This window comes from Giraffa tippelskirchi, chromosome 2 (assembly GCF_054371585.1).
Source record: "Giraffa tippelskirchi isolate mGirTip1 chromosome 2, T2T-mGirTip1v1.2.pri, whole genome shotgun sequence".
Taxonomy (NCBI): Eukaryota; Metazoa; Chordata; class Mammalia; order Artiodactyla; family Giraffidae; genus Giraffa; species Giraffa tippelskirchi.
In genome coordinates, this window is record NC_137276.1 from 234,313,406 (window position 1) to 234,339,461 (window position 26,056).

A 26,056-nucleotide genomic window follows, 5' to 3' on the forward strand; every position below is an offset into this window, starting at 1 on the left:
GCATTTCCAATACTCAAGTCAGATGTGAAGAAAGACTGCATGCACTGTCTGTGTTTCTGGACTAAAGGCTGGAGAATGAGGGGAGGGGAGGAGTGGAGGTGAAAACGCAGTCTAGACAGCTGAAGCTCCACAGCCAGCCGGACACTGAAGGGGTGCACAGACTTTTGTGTTCAAGATGTCTTCTCTCGGGGCTTGGCTCACCCCTGACAGGCAAAGGGCCAAAGAGAAAACCTCCTCTTTGAAGTCCCAGTTCCCTCAAGGGTGGAGCAGGACCAGTGGCGGCCTGGGCAGCTCCTGGCCCCCACACCTCCCTGCCCATCTTTAAGATGCTGGTACAGCTAACCCTCGGTTTCCCAGGCGGAGACTTAAAACCACGCGCAGCCACAGAGCGCCTCTCTGGGCCCAGGAGGAGCTAAAAGGAGCCGTCACTGCATGCCTGGAGAGGCGTGACAGGGTGTTCCTGCAGAAGCAGGAGGCAAAGGGTCCCCGCCAGGCCCTCCAACGCCAGTGAACGAGGCTGTAACCGTCTGCTCTGAGCATGAGCCCTGGGGTCGAATGGTGCATCTCCAACCAGCCAGCACAGCCCCCAGCTTCCAGGAACTCTGCCAGTGCCCAGGGAAGCCCTCTTGGCGCACAGGGAGTTTACTGACCTTGTCGCCAGGGAACGGAACTGGCTCTTCCTTAGCTGTATTAATGAAAAATACTCTAGGGCTTCCTTGGTGGTCCAGCGGTTAAGAATCCGCCTGCCAAGGCAGGGAACTCAGGTTCCATCCGTGGTCCGGGAAGATTCCACGTGCTGTGGGGCAACTAAGCCCACGAGCCACAGCGACCAGCGCCCGCGTGCCACAATGATTGAAGCCCACAACAACCGGCGCCCGCGAGCCACAGAGACCGGCGCCCGTGTACCCTGGAGCCCGCGCTCTGTAACAAGAGAAGCCCACACACCCAGAGAAGCCCAACTAGAGAGCAGCCTCTGCCTGTTGCAACTAGAAAGAGCCTGCATGGAGCAACGAAGACCCAGCGCAGCGACAACAAATAAATAGTTATTTAAAAAAGAAAGAAAATACGCTTTAGAATTGCACTGTCCATTACACTAGCTGAGAACCGCATATGGCTACTGAAATGGAAATTAATAAAAATTACATAAATTAAAAATTAAGTTTCTCAGTCTTACTTGCCACATCTTCAGTGGTCAGTGGCCACTCCTGGCTGGTGGCACAGATACAGAGCACCTTCACCCACACGGCAAGTCCCACTGGCCCACTCATCTCCTATCTCATGTCCTGCTTCCATGCACAAGTGGGCGTGGCCCACGACACTATGCAATGTCTGCTGCTACGACGTGAACTCGTTACCATTAGATATTGCTATTTAGACAGTGACAAAGGACTTGCACTGGACAAGACTGGCTCGTATGTACAACGTTCTTAAGGTTTTGGATGACTGCATGCATGGACACTCAGAATTAAGACCGGTGCCTCTTCCAAGGCTGTTTGCTAGCAGCTCAAGGTTTCCAAGTAATACAGAATCCAACCTCTGTTCCTGACTTTGCTCATTTTTAGAGAGAAAACTGCTCAATGTTGGTGCCCCCTGCCAGGTTTCACTGGGATCAATGGATTCGGTGTTACTTTACATCTCACTTGCTCAAGAATCCTGCTGACTGGCAGCCCTCAGGATCCACACGTGATGGCAAGCTGGCCCCACGCCCCAGATGGTCTCCGGGTTTCCATGCACCCTAGCGACTCAACCCACCTTCATGTTAGCTTGAAAACTCCTTCTTCGCGTGACACATTTACCCATTTGGGGCAAGCTCCCTCTCTGCCTCAGAGGCGCTGACACCAATAGCGCAGCCTGAGCAGCAACCCCCAGAGAGAGCCCGTCAGCGGCAGGGCCGCTGGGCGCTGTGAGACCCAGGCGCAGCGTGCACCCCGATGGGGTTTGCAGAAACCCAGCTGTTCCGTTCACGCCTCTGCCGTTAATTCCAAGGTGCTGCTACTGTTACTTCAAACTGTAATGGTGTCTACAAACAATCTGCACTTTCAGAGCGGCAGGGTCCTAGGGGGTAATTAACAACCCCCAGGAATAATCTCTTTAAAAGCCTTTAAAAGCAACCCCGATGGAGGCCACCATGATGAAACAAGAAGCTGCCCCTCCCCTTCTCTTCGTGTTAGAATAGACCTGGCCGACTCCTGGAGGGGCTGGGTAGGCGTGGGTGTGAGCTTTGTGGGCGACTTCCTCCAGATGTGTGAACTGAAATCAAACCCACGGAACTTTCTGAATTGGGGGGGGGTGGTGGTCTGAAGGCAGGCTGAGATGACAGGCGTGAGAAGCAGAGTTCAGGAGGGCCATTTGATTGGGGTGGGGAGGATGTGGTCCTTACCGTGGACCAAGCCAAGCGAGGAGACCGCGTTCACCAGGACGCCGCCCTTCCGGAAGTGGTCGCTCATGTGCTCCAGCCAGTTGGCGTCCAGACCGCTGACCGTCGGGCCGTTCTTGGAGACCCGGAGGGGAATGGTGACGGGGTAGTACTGCCGGCCCTTCTGATGACTCCTCGGTCTGTTGAAAAGGGCGAAGATCTCCACCTCTGCAGGGATTCGTAAAGAGAACGGGGAGACAGGAGGTCAAACAGTGACAGGCTGCCGTATCAGGCCTGATGCGATCTAACAGGATCCTGCAGACATGATATAAAGGCCAGCGTTCTCCTAGGCTGCACGCTGCCTCACAGGAAAACCTGAGCAGCATGCTAGGGAGCCTCGAAAGCAACAGGGATCCCGAAGGCTGAGTCCTACGGGGCCGCCGGCAGAAAACTGGCACCTGTCATCTGCGACCACGAGGATGCAGTCCTTGGCCACCACAGCCAGGGGCCTTCGACACCCCGAGAGCCAGTCAGAGTGGATCGGCCACTGCAGCCAGGGGCCGTCAACACCCCCTGAGAGCCATTCAGAGCGGAGATCAGGAGGGGGTACTCTGTGCTCTGCGAAAAACTGGCAGCTTAAGCCTTTAGACAGATATTTTCAAGAGAACATTTTATGAGCCTAATTCTTGCATCTCCTCAAATCGAGAAAAGGGCTAAAATCGTTACTGGTGACATCTGCTCCTTGTGGCTAGCAGCAAGCTTCTACCAAAATGTGTGACACGAAAATCATATGTAACACCGACCTCTCCCTCTCCCTCTCTGGAGCTGTTTTTCAGGGCTACCGGGAATGTCACCCAGGCTGAGTCCCCAATAAAACTTGACTCGCAACTCTCACGCTGTGCACTTTTTAGTCAACAGGACCTGGTTCTGAATATGACACATGATGAACAGCTGTTAGCTAGGATTAGTTTGTATGGTTTAGGTGTTTGAAAGGACATAGTAGACATTTCTAGAAATTCATACAAAGATGTATTTTAGAAGAAAAAGCAGACATGTTTTGGGGTAAGAGCTGATCTTTTTTTAAAGGAAATGCACAGAGGCACATAAAAAAAATTCTGCCGTAATTCCAGGAACTCTGCACCTCCCTGAATTCACTATTTATAAACTGCAGTGGTGTTTCCTGGGGCCGAATGCATAATATTTAATCAAGTACATCAAAAATACATCATTGAAATGTAAAAATAAATACATTCCAGTAAGTGAGGGCTCCTGCCTGGTGTGGTAAGGTTGCTCCAACAGCCACACAGGCCCTGAGAGTGAGGCGTAGCTTCCCGGGCCTTCCTTTATGGCTGGGCTCTTTAAAACTCGGCAGCTGACCCTTGCCTCCAGCCCTACGTGCGGCCGGCCACGAGCGAGCAGCATCAGCCTCCGGAAGCAAATACCTGGAATTTCAATCTAAGTCTGAAGGTCTATTTTTGTGTTACTCATTTAGTCAAGCAATCAAGAGTTCACCCTGCTTGAAAAGCTTGCTTACACAGGCTACTCAGGAACATGCTTTGGTTTCCAAAAATATCCATTCAGATAATAAGAAAATCCCCACCCTTCTTCCAAAGAAATATTCTAAAGGTCATAAACAATGACTGACATTAGCAAAAAGGACAAAGGACACCCACACACTCCCTGCAGGAGACTCCTTGCCCGGACCCCACATTCTGAGACGCTGCATTCCATATTTATTTCCCAGTTTTCCAGGCTCCAAATACATTACCTGTGAAAATGGACCCACTTTCCTTTATCTAGATAAGTGTGTTTAAACAGGAAACGAAGCTTCACAACCATAAGGGAAACCCTTACCATTTGCCACAAACGGGAGCAAATGGTAAGGCAATTTTCACGACAAAAAAGTTTCTCCACGCAGCCATCTCAAATTATCTCACAGGACGACTGTATTCTGGGACAAAGGGAGTCTTTCTACAGCTCCACCTGCGCGAGCGCCAGCAGAGACCGCAGGCAGCAATTCTGGGCCAACGACTTTGCTGTCAGCAGCAGTGAAGCCGACGGGCAGGCCGTGTCGAGCGATCCAGGGGCTAGAATCAATTAGGGAGGGGACCCCGTCTTCACAAATGGCCACCCGGCTCTTCAACAACCAACGCTGGCCTGTGCCTCATCCCCACCCCGAATTATTTCCTTGGTCCACTTCCCTGACTCAGGAAGCCATCGAAAAGGCAGCCAGCAAGTGCTTTCAGGGGAGAAACTAGCTCTTGGTATGTGGAGCTAGCAATCCCCTGACTATTCTGTGAGTTTCAAATACAAGCGTTAGCCATGGCGTCATGCAGAGAAAGGTTTGTAAGGGAAGAGAATCAAGCAATGGGATTAGGGCTGGGGGGTGGGACAGGAAGTGCCCAGGCCTTTTCCAGTCCAAGGAGTCGGGGGTTCAAATAAGAGCTGTGGTTGCTGAAAGGGAAGAGTGTGAGCCAGGCTTTGGGGAGGCCTTGACTTCGTTTCTTCAAAAGCAAACCCTGTAAACTTTGGGATGCAAGCTGTTTCTTTGGGGAGTAATCTCAGACCATAAGAGTGAGGGAACAGGGATAAGAAACGAGGAGGAGAAGAAAGCCAAGGCAGGCATCCACGAGCAGGTTACTGCGGACCGGAGATGCCGCGTGTTGCCCTATGAGAGGCAAGGAATGTGGGCATCTGTCCTCAGGGATTGAGGCCATTCCCGGGGCATTAGTGCCTGGGGCACCTGCCCATTCCAGAGAACACGGGCAGGCAGAGACTAGGGAAGCTGTCCTCAGGTGACCCCCAAGGGGGCCAGAGCACCCGTCACCGCGCTCAGCTACGATCAAGCCCGAGAGCAGGCAGGCTAAGAAAAAGAAGTCACGGCCTCCACATGGGGGACTGACAAGCGGCCCAACACTGGATCACACAGAAGGGCCCCAGTCACATGGCAAGACAGAACCACGGCTTCCCCACACGCATAATGAAACAGAAAAGGGGAAGGCCAGAGGAGAAGGCGGGTGCAGGCCCAGGGCCGCGAAGACAGAGCCTGCAGACTGGGCCGGCGGCGGGGGCTGACAGCGCGCCCGGCGCTCCATCTGGGTCCTCCCCGGGGAGCAGGGCCGGAGCCAGAGACAGAAATAAACTTTTCGGGAAGGAAAAAGGAAGGCTGTTGGAATCATGAGCCTCCAAAGCATGAGCAGCCATGAAACCTTGGAAGAAGCCTGCTTGCAGATGCCCAGCCCTGCAGTAAACTCTGTCCCACCGGCTCCCCAGGCACGGTCCTCACCTGGAAACCAGCCAAGAGAAACTGTCCCCAAACGACACCCCTTGATGTTTAATATTCCGGCTCTCCAGTACACATCCTCACAGGAGCGGTCACCAGGGATTCCACAAAGAAGACCAAGTGTGTTTACATTTTCTCAGCTGCTCCGTTGACTCTGCCCTGACCCCAGCTGGAAGATTTTTCCAGACACGGGACCGAGTCCCAAAGGAGGGGAAGGCATTGTTGCTGAGAATGTTCTGAGGATGGATGGCTGCAGGCCGGGCCTGGCAGGGTACCCAAGCAGCCTCGAGACGGTTCTGTCTTGTATTTCTACTTCTGTCTCATCTCCTCTGACCCCCTTGCACACGGGGGGGGGAGGGGGGGGCCTGGTCTAGTGCCATTTAGACCCTGGGTGTCCAGAAAAGGTGGCAGTCTAGAAAACATGGCCGGGGCTGCAACTGTGTTCGCTGGACTGACCTCAGCCAAAAAAGTGCAAGCGGCCGGGGCGGGGGGGTGTGGGGTGCCCGCAGCTGGGACCAGCTGGGCGCTGCCAGCCAGCCAGGCTTCCCGGCAACTAGGAGGAAGAAGGCAGATACCCGGGTCCGAGGCGGGTGCCGGGCAGTAGGGATGTAGGCACGGGCAGACGCCTGCAGTCTGTCTATAGCTGGGGCCCCTGAGAGACGGTGACCCACGGGTTGAGCAGACGGGATCCAGGCACCCCGGAGGACCTCCAGGCGGCAGGAGGGAGGTTGGGCTCAGAGTCAGGTGGAAAGCACGAGCTCCCGGGGCTGGATGGGGAGAAGGAGACGGCTGGCACGTCGGCGGGGGTGGAAGGGACAAGTGGGTGCCAGACTCAGCCCGGGAGCCAGACTGGGCGGGCGTCCTGGGCGGCTGAGGTCACGCAGGAGGGCTGAGGCCAAAGGTTACGCTAGGAGGGCGGGGTGGCGGGCACCAAGGGGCGAGAGGGAGGAGGGGCCTCAGGCCCAGCCAGGTGCCAGAGGGCAGGGGTGAAGCCACGTGTTGTGTGGGTGCAGCGGGGGGCGCCTCTGGGTCTGGGGGAGGTCGGCTCGCCAGGCAGAGCGTGGGACCCGCCAGCTGCACAGCAATCGCGGGGTCCACATGTTGGGATGTTAGCAGCTGCGGGACGTGAGTGTGTCAGTGAGGGTCGTCACCGCCACCGTCTCCTGTGATGCCCACCTCCACGGGGAAACTGTGTCCCTTCTACGCCCCAGAAGCCTTAAATGGATTCCCCAGAATCACAAGCTGGCAGCGGCTAAGCCAGTTCAGTTCAGTTCAGTTCAGTCACTCAGTCGTGTCTGACTCTTTGCGATCCCATGAACCGCAGCACGCCAGGCCTCCTTGTCCATCACCAACTCCTGGAGTCTATCCAAACTCATGTCCATCGAGTCGGTGATGCCATCCAACCATCTCATCCTCTGTCGTCCCCTTCTCCTCCCGCCCCCAATCCTTCCCAGCATCAGGGTCTTTTCCAATGAGTCAGCTCTTCCCATCAGTTGGCCAAAGGATTGGAGCTTCAGCTTCAACATCCTTAAGACTCTTCCTAACCCCCCAGCCCCGGGCTGTTTCCCGAACCTCACGGGAGGCTGGTTTCATCAGTGCACAGAGAGTAGGAGCTGCTGCCGCCGTCGGTGGGCGGGGAGGTGCTCAGCCACTGCTGTTAATGGACTGAGCGCAAACAGACAGACGTCGGCGGCAGGCGGGGGCTGCACAGACCCCAGGGCAGAGCTGTCCAGGGGGCTCTGGGAGGGGAGGGCCAGCCCCGGTGAGGGAGGGCAGACTCTGGGAGCATCCCCCCAGAAGGAGCTGCCTGCCAGAGGCTTGCTCATAGAAGGCCCTGGAGAAGGGGGACACGGAGATCCGGCTCAGGCTTCTGCATTCTGGACATTTCACGTGAGCGGGCGCAGGGTGACAGGGCAACTCGGGGACGATGCTGCGTCATTACTGGGGTGACAGTGAGAACAAGCTGAATCTGCGTGAACCTGTGCGGCATCATAGTTTCTCCTACTGACGCTGCAGCGCCAGGGACCAGACAGGGATGCCGGAGGCCAGTGGAGAAGGCCGGGGAATACGGTCCAGGGATGCTGCTCTGAGCTTCCCGAGCCCTGGCCTGCTTACGGTAAATGAAGGAAGCTGCCCCCGCTCCACCCCGGCACAGAAATGGACCGGGAGCCCAGCGCCGGGGCTGGACGGCTTTTCCCGGGGGCCCTGAGTCCACCTGCGGCCGGGAACGAGGCAGGTGTGGAGGGAAGCCCACCGCAGCGAGGCTCGGAGGAGGCCCGTCCAGTCGGGACAGAGAGCCGACAGCACGCTCCCGGGACGAGCGCAGCCCGGGTGGAGGTGGGGGCAGAAGCCCTGGACCCGAGGGGTCCCGCGGCCCAGCGGTGCAGGGGGGGGCACCCGGACGGACCAGAGCCCGCAGGGCCACGCTGAACCCCCGGCGCAGAGCCCCCGGCGCCGATACAGCGGATGAATTAAAGGCGGAGCGGCAGGGGGAGGAGGGAGACGCCTCCCGGATCTTTTTTTAATTGTGTTGCTGCGATTGCCTATTTAAACCCACCCGGCAGGAAGTGGAGTTAAAGCACTTTGCCCTCCTTTAGGGGACTCTGAGTGGAGGGGGACTGAAAGCGGGGCGGGGGCGCTGGGAGACGCGGTCGTGCGTGGACGCCCCGGGAAAACAAGCAGGACGGAAGCTGGGCTGAGCTGAGGGCCGGGCCAGCTGACCGCCGGGGACGGCATCCCTGGGCAGCCTTCGAGGAGACGGAAACTATGCTCAACTGATGCTCACGTGCAAGTCGCTCAGTCGTGTGCGACTCTTTGTGACCCCATGGACTATACAGTCCATGGAATGCTCCAGGCCAGAATAGTGGAGTGGGTAGCCTTTCCCTTCTCCAGGGGATCTTCCCAACACAGGGATCCAACCCAGGTCTCCCGCATTGCAGGCGGATTCTTTACCAGCTCAGCCAGCAGGGAAGCACTAACTCTCAAACTATGAGGTAAAGTGTAACCCTATGAGGGCACACAGGCCACTTCCTTTATCTGTGATATAGGCACAGTAAGAGCATCTTCTGTCATAAAGCTGTTGTGATGCACGGTCACACAGGCAAGCTGAGAACCAGCCACAGGGGGCTTGTCACCATCATGACTGTCCTCTGTCTGTCCTCTGTGAGGCCAAGCCTGGGCATCAGTAAGCCCTGTGTGTTCACGGGCTGATGAGAAAGAGCCCAAGATTCATTTATTCCAGCAGAAGAGACATAAGGGTCACAGTGAGCTGCCTAAGTCTCGGAGACCCGAGGCCTCCTACGCAGAGAGCTGATAGCCAGGCTCATGAGCAGACGACAGGCAGACAGACGGCCGCCTACCAAGCAGGACTGGGGGTCGGGGGCACCATCGCCCCTCACAGCTGCAGTTCCCACACTCCAGACACACCTGAACCTTGCATTCCTCAGAAGGTTCTGGTTTTCCAGGAGAGAACAGGGGTTTGAGGAAATGAGGCGCAGGCCAAGACACTTGGGTGTTTGGGGGGGGGGACTCTGTGCACTCAGCGATGGGGCAAGGGTCTGAGGGAGGGAACAGTCGCAGGACAGCAGGGGGCCCTGGGGGGAAAGTCCTGGGACAAGTCTTCCCGGTTACTCAACCCCGGGAGGCGGGCGGTCTGGAGGAAGTCTTGCAGGAGATGCGCTCCGGAACAGGGAACATCTGAAACTCCCGAGGGGCTCTTTGGTATCAATGGCATCCTGTCTCAAAGCCAGGGCTCCGTGCAGAGCTGGGGGCAATGGTCAGGATGATGGGGCCTGTATCCCAGTCGTAAGGGCTCCTACTTCAGAGTGCTTTAAATGGACATTTCCTTTGGCATGCGTCCTCCGTCGCTTCAGTCATGCTCAGCTGTTTGGGACCCCATGCACTGTAGCCCGCCAAGCTTCTCTGTCCATGGGATTCTCCAGGCAGAAGTACTGGAGTGGGTTGCCATGCCCTCCTCCAGGGGATCTTCCCAACGCAGGGATTGAACCCAGGTCTCCTGCATTGCAGGTGGATTCTTTACCATCTGAGCCACCACAAATGGAGGCCCTGATGAAACACTAGTCCTAATCTCTCCCAGAAGTGAGGTAGCTACCCTCTCCCCTTCTAAATCATCCTTGGAAACAAGCCCCAGAGTTAACCATCCCACAATTTTCTTTTCAGGATCTATGACATAAGAAGAAAAGCTATTTCACCCTCTCTCTTTTTTTTTTGGCTGCACCATGTGGCACGTGGGATCTTAGTTCCCTGACCAAGGACTGAACCTGTGCACCCTGCAGGGGAAGTGCAGAGTCGTAACCTCTGGACGTCTAGAGAAGTCCCTCACCCTTTTCTATTCTCAAACATAAGCAGTTTCTCATCATTTATAAGAAGCTAACCCTCAAGAATTAGTATATAAATAATAACAGTAACCAGGGGATTCCCTCACAGCTCAGTTGGTAAAGAATCTGCCTGCAATGCAGGAGACCCGGGTTCAACTTCTGGGTGGGGAAGATCCCCTGGTGGAGGGCATGGAAAGCCACTCCAGTGTTCTTGCCTGGAGAATTCCATGGACAGACGAACCTGGCGGGCTACAGTCCATGGGGCTGCAAGAATCGGACATGACTTGGCGACTAAACCACCACCACCAATGACATTAACCAGGGAGATGATCCAGAAAGGCCTAAAGAGAAAGTCTCCCTAAGACCTGGGCCTCCTGCCATCAGTCTTCCCACTCGTCACCTTCCAAAGGGTAGACAGCTCATGCAACGGCCTGGCTTCCAGGAAACGGCGGGACGCGAGATTTCTTGGAGCAGGAAAGTGAAATGGAATCACGGGGAAACAAAGAGAAACTTCACTGTCTGCAGTCTGAGGGCCTCAGTAAACCCTGACCGTCTGTCTGAGCATCACAGAGGAAAGTCCAGGTGGGGAGCCGGCCCGGGCTCATCCAGCAGATCTGCTTCCAGCCTGGACGACGGATGGACTCTCTGAACCTCTCTGTACTCAGCTGCAAAGGGGGCGACGATGCAAAGTGGCCATCCACATTGCAGGAAGAAGGAAGCTTTTATTAACACCAGCTGCCAGCCTCCTCCAACCTAAAGTCCGTGCCCTGGCGGCCGCTAAACCCTGCGACTCAGAGCAGTCGCTTCCCGGTGGCCTCTCCCTGGCCGCGTGTGCTGCACAGCACTCGTCTGTCCACGAGACAAACCCCCCGAAGCCTGGCTGTTTACAGCGTGAGGGCTGAATCAGCAGCTTCCTGCTCACCTAGTCCTCAGCCAGCACTCTGGATTTCCTTCTTTAGGCAGAAATTCAAAACAAGAGGACCAGACGTGGACGGTGCTTTCTGCACCAGTGCCCAGCCATCACCACGCTTCCTGGGGTCACATGGGGTAATTTGGGGGGCAGCGCGTGGGCGTGGGGGAGAAAACACCTTGCATTCTAGAACCTGCTGCACACGTGACATTCTGGAGCTGCGACAAGTCAGCATCACGTGGTCTGCCCACCCCCCACCCCCAGAAGGCACAGGCTCAGGAAGGAAAAGAGTCAGGAGGCCCGGAAAACTGGTTGATGGCTTTGATGGACTGCCATCTCTACACTCAAATTCCATTCACTTTCCTAAAAGGCCCCTGGCGATTACTGAAAAGCTAGCAGCCGCTCTCCCAGCGGCTCAGAGTCGTAGCGCTGACATACTTACTGGCCGAGTGAGGCTCTCCAGGCCCTTCCGATGGCAGGTCAGCATCTGGTCCCTCCGGAGTCCCTCGAGCATTAGACTCTGCGCCGTCCCCCTCTCCCGGGGGCGAGCCGGACTGCTGGGCGGTGGGCGTCTCCCCTCGGGGGCCCTGGCGGGGCTCCGGGCTTCCGTCCGTCCCCACTGCAGTGTCTGCAGCCCTCAGCTCCTCCGCAGCCCCATGACCACCAGGCTCCTTTGTCTCATCCCGGGCATCTGATGGGGGGCAGCCGCCCGCCGGGCTCCCAGGGCAGCGGTACTGAGGCACGACCCCGACGAACTTCAGGCCGCGACTCGCAGCCTCCTGGATCTGCAAGGCAAACCAAACCAAGGGAAACAGGTAAACCGGACGTTCCATCAGAGTAGGGACACAGGTGGCACCTCAGGGAGGCCTCGGAGGGTGTTTCCCAGTGTGTGTGTGTGTGTGTGTGAGTGTGTGGCCGCATCACACAGAAAATGGGATCTTAGTGTGTGTGTGGCCGTATCATACAGAAAATGGGATCTTAGTTCTCTGATGCTGAAGCTGAAACTCCAATACTTTGGCCCCCTGATGCGAAGAACTGACTCACTGGAAAAGACCCTGATGCTGGGAAAGATTGAGGGCAGGAGGAGAAGGGAACGACAGAGGATGAGATGGTTGGATGGCATCACCGACTCTATGGACATGAGTTTGGGTAAACTCTGGGAGTTGGTGATGGACAGGGAGGCCTGGCGTGCTGCAGTCCACGGGGTTGCAAAGAGTCAGACACGACTGAGAGACTGAACTGAACTGAACTGAGTTCTCCAAGCAGGGATCGAACCCAGGCCCCATTGCACTGAGTCTTAACCAATGGAGCACCAGGGAAGTCTGAATGTTCCTGTTTGAACGTGAAATCTCTCAAGCTGGCCAAGGCTCCACCTCCTCAAGGCGGTGCCCGCACCCCAACTCTGGCCTGACTGGGGACAGACAGCTTGGGGCTTGTTTTCTTAAACTGTAAAAAAAATAAAGCATTTGACTGTGAAGGGCTGGGATGGCCTCTCTGTGAAACACTACGTTAGTCCCAATTAGTAATTTTTTTCCTAAGAAGCTGAAAAAAGGTTCTAAAAGGATGAGCTGGAACAAAAAGAGGCTGAAAGAGGAAGCTCATTTTGGTAAGAGTCTATTTTTTTGTGTGTTTTTTTTTTCTGATGAATCACCTACTTCCTGCTAATCAGGCTACTATATAACTCAATACATCTATATAACCACATACTAACTACCAGATGACATTTTATGACCGAAAGAGCTTCCTCTCTGAAACAATTGCTCTGGCAGAGAAAGGCAAAGGTGGCGAGAATCACCAGTGTGCAAAAGCTTATGGCATACCCCGAGAGAGGGGACCTCTGAGGCCAGCAGCCCATGGGGAAGCAAGGACGCCCGAAGACCATGCCCAGCCTGCGGGTACTGCACGGGCTGACCCACGGCTCTCCACCCCGCATCCGGCCCAGGTAACAGGTGCACCTTCTTACCTGCTGAGCCTCAAGAGGGGGGACACACGGCTGCACCGAGTTCTGGGCCGTGTGAACCCTCCCCTCCCCAAAAACGCAGCCCCCCCGCCCCCAGGCAACTGAATGTAACTGTCATAAGTGAAGGACAAATGGAAAGGAAAAGCTAAACAAAAGCAAGAGCTGGCCAAAATCAGAAGGCGAGCTGTAGGGGACTCATTGGGCAAGGGTGCTCAAGTCACTTTACAAAAGCAGCAGGAGGGGGAGACCTCGGCGCTCTGGGAGGCTCAGTCACCAATCCCCGAGTGGATGATCTCAGAAAGCCGCCAGGCGTCAGCGGCGACCCTCTCCTGCCATCTGAGAATGAGTAAAAATCAGCAGCACGAGCTCCCCTCTAAAGGAGAAGCCAGCCTGGGCCGCCCTCCACGGATGACCCACCCTAACTTAAGGCAGAAGGTCACTTTACTTCTGCCCTGGCCATTCTGGAAAATGATCTGGAGCAGTAATACGAACGTACAGCCCAGTTCAGTTCAGTTCAGTCGCTCAGTCGTGTCTGACTCTTTGCGACCCCATGGACTGCAGCACGCCAGGCCTCCCTGTCCATCACCAACTCCCAGAGTTTACCCAAACTCATGTCCATAGAGTCGGTGATGCCATCCAACCATCTCATCCTCTGTCGTCCCCTTCTCCTGCCCTCAATCTTTCCCAGCATCAGGGTCTTTTCCGATGAGTCAACTCTTCACATGAGGTGGCCCAAGTATTAGAGTCTCAGCTTCAGCATCTGTCCTTCCACGTCTAGCCTGCACTAGATGTAATGATTACCCTGTGTCAAACCCTGCACCGTGCATTTTATATTAACGGTTTGGCTTAATCCTCGAACAACCCTACATGGTATCATTACCTTCATTTCAGATGAGGACACTGAAGCCCAGAGACATTAAAGTCATAAAGCGAGCTTGGGCAGCCAGGTTCCAAGTCAGGTTTGGCTCAGGTCCAAGTTCATTCTCTTAAGTACAAGGCCAAGTGGACACATGTCAAAGCATCAAGTTCTCGGATATGCACGTGTCCACACAAATGCCCGCAGCCAGCTCAACTCACACTTCAAACGTTTTTTAAAAAAAAACACCTTGAAGTCATCATTTCCATTCTGAAAATTCATTTTTTACCCATTAACCTACGCTATCTTCCTATTTTTAGAAACTGTTTTAGAAAGCTTCTAAAAGAAGACGCAGGTCACAAACTGTTATAAAACAAAACAACGAGGAGATGATTATACCAAACAGCCTGAGGCTGAGGGAAGCTAAGCTCCGAGGTTCCGAGCACAGGCAAAAGGGAAACGCAATGGAGTAGCTCATGGTCAATAAGAGAGAAGCGTAATTTGCTAGTGACTTGCCTAACATATAGTAGGTGATCAATAAGGATCTGGTGAATGAATGAGTGAACGATCACATTAAATAATGAGTGGATCTGTGTCTCTTCTTCCTGAATGACTCCTGGAAGGCAGGGATGGAGATTGATACTTCAGCTCTAGAATCCAACAAACCAACAAACATTTATTAAGTTCCTACACTGGCTCAAAACAGCATCATGCTTAGGTGCTGGGGCCACAAAACAGGGGTCGTGACTGTCAAAAGACTCAGCTGATTACTGTAAACAGATTTTAAAAATAATTATACTAACCTGGCACAATAATGCTTATGTTATGATGTTACATAAAAAATAAAGAAGAATGTTAATTATCCCATTAAAAACTTACACTGATAAAAAAAAAAATAAAGATTCTAAACTTTTAAAACACAGCATTATGATAGCTATATGTGTAATATTACAAAATTCATCTAACAAGCATACATATCACCTTTATAACTGAAAAGAAGTACACATTTCAGAAAATTTTCATAGAGAAGCTAAGCGCAGTAATGGATATAAAGGTACAGAAAGTGATTACTTCTGCCTGAAGGGGACCCTGAGACCTTTCTCACAGAAGGTCAGGGCTATTACAAAGGAAACAGAGTGACACAGCTGGAGGAGGCGAAGGCCATGGCAGAGCTGGAGTGCGTGAGCCTCCCCTACAACACGCAGATTCAAGTTTTTCCCCAAATATCATGCTAAACAAAACCTATTTAGGAACTCAGTCTGCAGGAGGCTTTGAAGGATGAATAGGAGTTCACCAGCTAGGTGAAAGAAAGGGACAGGGCAGTGCAGGTCAGGAGACAGAAGGATCATCAAGGTCCAAGGCCTGATGGTGTGCAACAGCCTGGGTATTGAAGAAATTTCTAGAAATTTTTCTGGAACATGACATGAGAAGCCAGGAGCGCCCAGAAATGAGGCTGGACCAGAAATCACAAGGGCCATAAAATGGATAGCACCAAATAACAAGACAGCAAAGTCTCAGACTTCACTCAGCAGCAGCGGGTCCCTAACTGACCCAACACAGCAACTCTGGAGAGCGGATGGTGCGGTGAGAGGGTGGGTAGTGTCCAAGGGCAAAGCACAGATTTCTCCGAATGCTCATCTTTTATCTTAAACATTAACAAAAGTGTTGTATCCTACACTTAGCATTGATTAATAATCAAGACTCTTAAAAAGATGCTCAAGGTAAATGGCAAAGACGCTCCCTCCCCCCCAGGCAAACCTTCCAGGGAACGTGTATCTCAAGAACATGAAACACCCTTGTGAATGAATCTGTCTGCAGCTGTTGGGGGGGGATTCCTGGAAGCGGAATGGATGGGCCAAGGGATATCAGCTCTTCAAAGGCTGGGTGCAGGCTGCCAAATTGTTTACCAGAAAGGGTAAGCAGTCTTTTTAACCAGAAAACCCACACTTAGATTTTACAAAGATCAATATTTGGCTAGGCCCTAGGGGCTGCGACACCTTTGATTTTTCTAGAGGTGTCAAACCAAAGTCGACTGTTTCTCATTCACTCATTCCTTCATTTATAACTTTCGTTAAGCAAGTCGCACAAACCTCAGAAAGGCGGGCATGAGACGGTGTTCATCAGGGTGCACTTCTGACCACCAGCTCTCCTCACACCCATGGGAACCTCCTCAGATTTAGGAGATACTCACTCAGATTTAGCCACTAGTCATGTGTTAATTATTCCCAAGTTTGGACTCCCCAGCCCTGCCTTTTCTCTGGGGCTCAGACCTCCATGGCCAATGATCACAGCTGATGGGTCCACCATGGGTCTCAAACTGGGGTCAAGGTGCCTCTTCTTCAGCTCCTTCCTTTCTGTAACCCATGTGTCCACTCACCATGTCCTGCAAGACCAACCTGTGATGTTTCTGGAATCCCACCCCCATCCTCCAGACATCCAGGTCACTTCACTTTCAGGGACTCACCAGCTGCTGCTGGACACCACCATGACTTCAAGCTATGGCAGGTCTTCAAGAGCATGGAATCAAATCCATACAGAAGATCAAACCCTGAATATTCAAGCCACTCTGGGGAAGGAGTTCCCCACAGACTGTCACACACAAGCCCACGTAATTTCTCTAACAATTGCAATTAGATCATGGCAAAGCTTGGATCCGACTCTGAGTATCTTAACGCAGATCAGTGCTCCTGAATGACAGTACTCCTCCACAATATACAACCTAAACTGTCCCAAGATGCCCACTCAGTACAAGATTTAACTGAAATACACCCTCATCCACCTTTTTATCACATCGGCTGCATTTAAGAACAACCCCACCCCCAACACTTAAGAGAGTAACAATTGCTGGTTTAAGCACCAAAGATTAAACCAGACAGTTTTCAACTGACCCAAGACTTCGTTCAACTCTGTGATGAGTAAGAACAAATGTGACAATTATATTCTCCCAACCTAAAACCAGACATAATAATGTGAAAAAGGTTTCTTATTTCTTTTTTTTTTTTGGTTTCTTTTTTCTACTGAAAAAAATTTCTTTTTATAAAAAGTCTCAATGCATCAGAAAATGATATCATCTTTGGTTAAATATTTCAAGAATCATTTTTATTAAAAGTAACACCATGACGTTGGGATAGTCCCTGAAAATCTAGGACATACTGTCTGTTACTCTACTTTCAAAATGAATGCCATGCTGCTGCTGCTGAGTGTAAATATACACTGTCTTGGATCAAACACATACTTGTTTAGAGTACATTTAGCAATGAGGGTAAAACCAGTAAGGGAGAAATGGGGTACCGACTGGATTTGGTAAACATGGAAGCCACAGGTAACACAGGAAAGGCAGCAGAAAAGACTCCTGCTAACAGGTCAAGAGGACTGGAGTACCCACCGGCCACAGGAGATGGCACAGGTGAAGGGCCAGAGACAGCCTAGGACCGTTCGGTCTGAATCTAACGAAGAAGGCATCATGGTTCATTTTATGTGTCACCCTGGATAAAACTACAGTGACTAATTGTCAACACTAGTCTAGATGCTGTAAAGATACTTTTAGATGTAGCTGATACCTACAGTCCACTGGCTTTCAGAAAAGCAAGTCACCCTCTATAATGTGGACAGGCCTCTGCCAATCAGTTGAAGGCCTTAAAAGCGAAGAGCAAGGTGCTCCAAAGAAGAAGGAATTCTGCCTCCAGACAACCTGCCCGAGTTTTCAGCCTTCAGACTTGAGACTGCAACATCACTTTTACCCTAAACGTCTGTCTACCCAATCGCCCTGGAGGCTTGGGACTGACCAGCTCCCACAATCATGTGGGCCAGTAATGTAAATCAATCTCAATTTCAGTCTCATGATACAGACAGACAGATGGATAGATAACATTATGAGCTGTTTCTCTGCAGAAACGTCACACAGGAGAAAAGCAGATGAAGCGAATGAGGGGAAGAAGACTGTAGCAGCAGGTTGATGGATTATCTCCAAACCTAAACCAGACCGAGCGTGAAAGGAAGGGCTGGCAAAGGGCTCCCCAAAGGCAGGGAGAGAAGTGGGCCCTGAACAGGGGAACAAAGAAAAGGACTCAGTCTGGTGATGATTAAAGGTCCCCGAGGAGAAGCTGACGTGCAGAAGAAGGTGGGCCGCACTTACTGTTGCCCGGGTGAAAGAAGTCTCCCTGCCATGTTTTTCGGTAAAGGAATTAAATCTTTAATTGGTAGATTTAATTTCTATAGGCAATTTCTAACTTCCGGATGAACTTATTGGAATCCCTATAACTAACATGCTAATTAAGGCTGAGAATCAGAAACTTACTGACTTTTTGAAAATATAAAGATGCGTTATCCAATATGATAGTAGCCACTAGCCAAGTGTGACCATTAATATTTAAATTTAAATTAGTTCAAATAAAATAAAATTAAAAATTCAACTCCTCAGTCACGCCTGCCACATTTCAAGTGTTTGATGGCCCCAGTGGCTGGTGACTGCCCTACTGAATGCAAATATAGAACGTCTGGTGCAAATGTAGAATACTTCCATCATCACAGAAAGTTCTACTGGACACTGCCGATATAGAGCATAATAAACCATATTAAATACCAAGCGACAGAAACAGGGTTTTCAACAGTGACTGCACAGGCATATAACAGAGGGTAAAGACCAAGACTCACACATAAAGACATCCCAAATGGACCCTAAACCAGACCACTGACCACTCTGACCCCCTCTGTAACACAGGGGCCAGCATTCTACCATTCTGTGAGAGCTGACACTTTAAAGTCTCTGGGGACCCGTGACATACAAAGGGAACCTACAAACAGAGGCACGAACCATATGTCAAGAACAGACACAAAAATGCTGTTCTGGGTGCACAATTACATGTGAGTCTTTACGGTGAATATTTTATCACACACACACACACACACACACACACAACCCTTCTCATCTTCTGTCGTCTGAGCTCTTGTACAGCTTTCCGAAAATGGAGGTTCAAAAATAACACAGGTTGAAGCTCAGGTCTGAAGTGGTCTTTAGTTCTGATGTGTTAACACATAGCTTCAGGAATTGAAACTTTTACCAAGTGCTGCTGTGTATTCAGCTGGGTTACGAGGCCACACGGAAAGATCACACAGCCCTTCTGGTGTGGTGGTTTTCTCCTTCAATGACTGACAGGTCTCAGAACGAGCCCGAGACAAGGAGTCTGACACTTAAAGCTCTGGACCCAGCCCTGCCACTCACCCAGCTATGTCATTGGTCAACCCAGTTGATTTATCTGAGCCTCAGTTTCCTAATCTGTAGAATGGGAATAATACTAACGATTAATTCACTCACTAATTACTTACTCAGTATATACTATGTGCTGAGCACTAGGTCTGGGGAAGCAAACAGGCACCAACGTTGACCTCCTGGATTCAATACTTTTTGGTCTCACTCTAGAGACTCTGAAGAGTCCATCTGATCTCCTTCTCAACCTGCCTGCGCTTAGTTTGAAGGACCACTGCTTACTAACTCTTAAGTCCCTGCAGTACTTGGATGCAATCTCAAAAACGACAGAACGATCTCTGTTCGTTTCCAAGGCAAACCATTTAATATCAAGGTAATCCAAGCCTACACCCCAACCAGTAACGCTGAAAAAGCTGAAGTTGAACGGTTCTATGAAGACCTACAAGACCTTTTAGAACTAACATCCAAAAAAGATGTCCTTTTCATTATATGGGACTGGAATGCAAAAGTAGGAAGTCAGGAAACACCTGGAGTAACAGGTAAATTTGGCCTTGGAGGACAGAACGAAGCTGGGCAAAGGCTAATAGAGTTTTGCCAAGAGAACACACTGGTCATAGCAAACACCCTCTTCCAACAACACAAGAGAAGACTCTACAAACGGACATCACCAGATGGTCAATACCAAAATCAGACTGATTATGTTCTTTGCAGCCAAAGATGGAAAAGCTCTATACAGTCAGCAAAAACGAGACCAGGAGCAAACCGTGGCTCAGATCATGAACTCCTTATTGCCAAATTCAGACTTAAATTGAAGATAGTAGGGAAAACCACTAAACCATTCAGGTTTAGTGAATCATGACGCAAATCAAATCCCTTATGATTATACAGTGGAAGTGACAAATAGATTTAAGAGGCTAGATCTGATAGACAGAGTGCCTGATGAACTATGGATGGAGGTTCGTGACACTGTATAGGAGACAGGAATCACGACCACCACCAATAAAAAGAAATGCAAAAAAGCAAAATGGCTGTCTGAGGAGGCCTTACAACTAGCTGTGAAAAGACGGGAAGGGAAAAGCAAAGGAGAAAAGGAAAGATATGCCCATTTGAATGTAGAGTTCCAAAGAATAGCAAGGCGAGATAAGAAAGCCTTCCTCAGCAATCAATGCAAAGAAATAGAGGAAAACAACAGAATGGGAAAGACTAGAGATCTCTTCGAGAAAATCAGAGATACCAAGGGAACATTTCATGCAAAGATGGGCTCAATAAAGGACAGAAATGGTATGGACCTAACAGAAGCATAAGATATTAAGAAGAGGTGGCAAGAATACACAGAAGAACTGTACAAAAAAGATCTTCATGACCCAGATAATCACAATGGTGTGATCACTCACCTAGAGCCAGACATCCTGGAATGTGAAGTCAGGTGGGCCTTAGAAAGCATCACTACAAACAAAGCTAGTGGGGGTGATGGAATTCCAGTTGAGCTATTTCAAATCCTAAAAGATGACGCTGTGAAAGTGCTGTACTCAATATGCCAGCAAATTTGGAAAACTCAGCAGTGGCTACAGGACTGGAAAAGGCCAGTTTTGATTCCAATCCCAAAGAAAGGCAATGCCAAAGAATGCTCAAACTACTGCACAATTGCACTCATCTCACCCACTAGTAAAGTAATGCTCAAAATTCTCCAAGCCAGGCTTTAGCAATACGTGAACCATGAACTTCCAGATGTTCAAGCTGGTTTTAGAAAAGGCAGAGGAACCAGAGATCAAATTGTCAACATCCGCTGGATCATTGAAAAAGCAAGAGAGTTCCAGAAAAACATCTATTTCTGCTTTATTGACTATGCCAGAGCCTTTGACTGAGTGATCACTACACTGTGGAAAATTCTTACAGAGATGGGAATACCAGACCACCTGACGTGCCTCTTGAGAAATCTGTATGCAAGTCAGGAAGCAACAGTTAGAGCTGGACATGGAACAACAGACTGGTTCCAAACTCGGAAAGGAGTACGTCAAGGCTGTATATTGTCACCCTGCTTATTTAACTTATATGCAGAGTACATCATGAGAAACGCTGAGCTGGAAGAAGCACAAGCTGGAATCAAGATTTCTGGGAGAAATATCAATAACCTCAGACATGCAGATGACACCACCCTTATGGCAGAAAGTGAAGAAGAACTAAAGAGCCTCTTGATGAAAGTGAAAGAGGAGAGTGAAAAAGTTGGCTTAAAGCTAACATTCAGAAAACTAAGATCATGGCATCTGGTCCCATCACTTCATGGCAGATAGATGTGGAAATAGTGGCAGACTTTATTTTTGGGGGCTCCAAAATCACTGAATATGGTGATTGCAGCCATGAAATTAAAAGACACTTACTCCATGGAAGGAAAGTTATGACCAACCTAGATAGCATATTAAAAAGCAGAGACATTACTTTGCCAACAAAGGTCCATCTAGTTAAGGCTATGGTTTTTCCAGTAGTCATGTATGGATGTGAGAGTTGGACTACAAAGAAAGCTGAGCACTGACGAATTGATGCTTTTGAACTGTGGTGTTGGAGAAGACTCTTGAGAGTCCCTTGGACTGCAAGGAGATCCAGCCAGTCCATCCTAAGGGAGAACAGTCCTGGGTGTTCATTGGAAGGACTTATGTTGAAGCTGAAACTCCAATACTTTGGCCACCTCATGCGAAGAACTGACTCATTGGAAAAGACCCTGATGCTGGGAAAGATTGAAGGTGGGAGGAGAAGGAGACGACAGAGGATGAGATGGTTGGATGGCATCATCGACTTAATGGACATGAGTTTGAGTAAACTCTGGGAGCTGGTGATGGACAGGGAGGCCTGGCATGCTGTGGTTCATGGGGTCACAAAGAGTCAGGCATGACTGAGCAACTGAACTGAATGACTGGCTGACCCACATGTATGAAAGTGAAGAAGAGAATATAAGGCAACTGATATTTAAACCAAACAAAACTGAGCAAGTTAAGACCACACCGATCACAGTATTGTTGACACGTTTTGGTCAGAGTGGAGCCCGGGCCAGCGCTCTAGGCTGTTTTGCCTGCATGGACACCGCATTCATCGCCTTGTCTTGGCTGTGTTCTTCTCGGGTCGGCTCTAGATTTCTTTTCTCAGCTTTCCTGCAGTATAACTGAAGATTGTTTTTTAGGAGTACTTTCTGGAGTCAATGTCCACACCCGAGCTCTCCCCTTCCCAGAGTAGTCTGCCATGGCAGGGGCACCCACATCAGGAGGGCAGGGGCTTGGGTGGACGGGGTCCCCTCTGGCAGAGCTGCACGGGCCCTGCAAAGCCCTGATCCCCCTCGACGTCTGCCCGTCAGCAGCACTTTGCATGGATGAGCTCAGACCAGGATCTCGGAGCAAAAGCAAAGACCTTGGCATCATCCAGGCAGGAACACCGACAGACCTCCAAGTCACAGGACCTCAGGAGGGTCTGCATCTCCTGCCGCGGCTACAAGACCCCCGACTCGGGCTTCCACTAAGGCCGGGCATGCCCACAAAGACAATGGAGCCATCAAATCCCCCCAAATCTCACGTTAGCAAGCATTTAAATAGACTTTCATCAGAGATGCACGGGCAAGTCAGAGGATATGCACCAGACTTTGCCACTTGCCAGTTCCGTGGCTGCCAGAGTCCACGGCTGGTAAAACGACCTGACCCGCAGGTGGAACCACGCACACAGGCATGGTCTGGGGGAAGGAGTCCAAGAAGGAACAAGGCCAGCAAAGTGAAGAGGTAAGAAAGTGTGCTCAGTTACCCGGAGCAGGACACACATCCTGCACCAAAAAGCCATCATCACAGTAGCTTCCATTTACTGAGCGCTTACCCTGCACCGAAAGCTGTTCCAAGGGCTTTATGTGGATTACCTCCTTTCATCCTCATGTAACAGTGACATATATACACGGCCATGTGTAAAACAGACGGCTAGTGGGAAGCTGCTGGTGAGCACAGGAACTCAGCTCGGTACTCTGTGACCACCCTGAGGGGTGGGAAGGGAGTGGGGTGCGAATGTCCAAGAGGGAGTGGATATATGCACGTGTGTGCTTTGCATGCTCAGTTGTTTTGGTTGTGTCCAACTCCGTGCAAACCTATGCACAGTAGCCCATCAGACTTCCTCTGTCCATGGGATTCTCCAGGCAAGAATATTGCAGTGGGTTGCCATGCCTTCCTCCAGGGCATCTTCCTGACCCGGGGATCGAACCTGGGTCTCCTGCATTACAGGTGGATTCTTTACCACTGAGCCCCCAAGGAAGCCCTATATACATACATACATAGATACATACATACATAGAGCTGATTTGCACTGCTGTACAGCAGAAACTAACACAACGTTGTAAAGCAATTATACTCCAATAAATTTTTTTTTAAAGAACAGGTTTTTAAAAAAATTCTCATGCTACAGATTAGAAAACAGACACAGACAGGCTGCCTAGCTTGCCCAAGGGCACACAGCTAGAAGATCGCAGGGAGGATTCAAACCTAGTCAACCTGGCTTCAGGCTCCATATTCCACCTCTTACACTGCTCAGCGTGTATTTGCAACAGAACGCCCTACCCTCTAAGCCACATTGTGAAAACCGGGGCTAGATCTTCAAGAGCGTTGAGTCTTTAGAGTCTGCATTTTTGCTCTGTAGGCAATGAGATGCCGTCACAGTTTCTGGCCGCAGGGATGCAATCAGGCCTTTCCCAAGGAGAACTGATGTTTCCGCAGGATGTGGTACGGATGGGGAGGGGCCTGGGGGAGAGAGGCAGAGAGAGGGATCGGGGGCCAGGAGTCACTGCAGAGCTCATGGGAGAGGTCAGAAGAGGCTACACTTGCCATGGGAAAGGACGGACAAGGGAGACGGCGGTACGGACTACGAGGTGACGTACCACAGGACGCGATGTGATGTGTCAAATCACGGGTGACCTACTGTCCAAACTTTTGAGCAATCTGACACTTTTGAAAGCAAAAGCTGTGCTGTGACAAAAGGCACAAGACAGAACCGTCCAAGCAAACCCAGACAGACACAGGGTCACCTGTGTCTCAGTAATTCTCATCAAGGTTAGAAAAAGAAAAAAATGCCTCCTAGCTGGGCATTCCACTGGGCCTTCTTTCACAAGGCAATGCCCGAGATAAGACAGTGCATTTCCAGAAAAGCAAAGCAAAGAAAGAACCAGCCGGAATCTAGAATCCTGGGCCTGTTGGCACTGACAACCCCAACTTTATTCTTTGGTAATAGCAGTGTCCCTGGAATTATAAGCTTGGGACAAAGAACCTCAAGGGCTTATTAACACTCCTGGGAATGTTCTGTAAAACCAGTTTGAGCGTCTTCATGGAACTCAAATCTCAGAACCACAGTTAAGTGACTGAGGCAAAAGAACCTGAGTTTAAAGAAGTTTAACCAGGAGCAGATGTTTTCCTTCACACTATGCAGCTGTTTTAACATCCAGAACTCGTGACTTTTTCCCCACTATTCCCTGATTTACATAGGCTTCCAAAGCATTAATGAAAGGCACTTGAACAAAATATTGAGATGGTGTGGTTGGACCAATGCTGTCCCAGTTTTAACCCTTGGTTAAAAACCCTTTTCAGTCCCCATGACTCCAGACCAACAAAAATATAACTCAGTCTGAATGGCATTTGAAACTCCCATGGTTACCGGAGCGGTGAAACTAAGTACTTGGGGATGGTTTCCATTACCATGTGCTAAAGAAATGAATGTTTTGTTGTTCTTTTTTAAATACCCTGAAGAACCCTGGGATGGTTTTTCTAGAAGATGAAAATGATCTGAGAGTTTCAGATCTCATGAAGATATGTGATCTCTTTGAGTAACAAATAGGTTTTTTTTTAAGGGGCTTTTTTTCCATTTACAACTGTTGAGAATTACACTTAAAGATGATTTCCAATGCCCAATAACCTTCATATTCAATACTCAACTCCTTATTTCCACTTCTTGGCTTCATATTTTTTAACTCTATGAGCCCTAAACGATCTCAAAGTTCTCTCCTAGTAGAATGAACACAGATGTCTGAATTCATGTCTGAGGCAGGCTATATTTTCCAAAGATATCACTCACCCGCCACGACCTGCTAGAACCTTGTCATCCCCTGCTGAGAGGGGTAGGCTATGTCCATCTCCTCGGGCCATTGTGGCTCTCCACCAATGAGTAAAGTCAAAAGGACACTATGTGCCTTTTGAGGCCTGGCCATAAAATTTCCATGAACTTCCACCTTGATTTTTGGGAAGAACTCAGCCATATGTTTTGAGGGAACCCAAGTCGTCTATGCAGAGGCCTGTAGCCTAGCAACTGCTTGCCAATGGTATGAGTGCACCATCTTGAAAGTGGATTCCCAGCCACTGACCGGGGGGTACCATGTAGAGCAGAGATCAGCAGCCTTGCCAAGTTCTGCCCAAGCTGCACATTTGTAAGCAAAATAAATGAGTGTTGCTGTACACCACTCGGTTTTGAGGTGGTGGTTACCCAGCAATAGACATCCTCTAAAATACAGTAATCCTCACTAATTCATACCCATGGGAAGATACCAGACTGCAGTAATTTCTTAAAGTAAAATCCACGGTCCTTTATAAAGCAGGCGGTTAGGAGCATTTGCAAACATGCAGAAATGTAAACAAGGATAACACAAATACTTCCAAGGCGGGGGCCTCCAAGGACCCGCTTTAATAAAGAGGTAAGAGCAGTTTGTAATTAGCCTCTCTGTTTGTGATGATCCAACTGAATGGCTGGTGCAAGCAGGTTGGGGGTCGGGGGTGGGCGGAGGTAAGCACGGCCCCTGCAGTGCACCTTACATTATTAATCGGCTGAGCAAAACTATGGGCACAGGGAGGCCTGGTTCTTGTTTATTACAAGATGCAAATGCGCAGCCCATGAATTAGTGATGAAGTTTTACTATTTAGGGACGACACAGAACGCTGCCCACATTTCCAGGCTCCATCAGACTCAGAAAAAGTCACAGGGAAACCCTGTGCTTGAGGCTTCGGGAAAAAATCCATCTGGATTCTTAAGGCATCCTAAAGAGACTCCTTCCTTGCTCTCTGGGGCGTGTCTCAGAAGTGGGAGTGGCTACTGCGTCTCGCATTTAAACCAGTAAGTCTTTGAAGTTTATATGCCAACTGAACAATGAA

The 26,056-nt window shown here is 50.4% G+C and overlaps 1 protein-coding gene across 3 annotated transcripts in view; it reads right to left on the reverse strand.

Annotated features, from left to right (window-relative positions):
- Positions 1-26,056, reverse strand: part of RFTN1 (raftlin, lipid raft linker 1) — a 219,685-nt gene that overhangs the window by 51,200 nt on the left and 142,429 nt on the right. For all 3 annotated transcript variants that reach the window (XM_081573281.1, XM_081573282.1, XM_081573283.1), the window contains 2 exons: positions 11,329-11,671; positions 2,381-2,584 (listed from right to left, as the gene is read on the reverse strand). In XM_081573281.1, the coding sequence (XP_081429407.1) occupies positions 2,381-2,584; positions 11,329-11,671 (547 nt within the window). The remainder of the gene's footprint in view (positions 1-2,380; positions 2,585-11,328; positions 11,672-26,056) is intronic.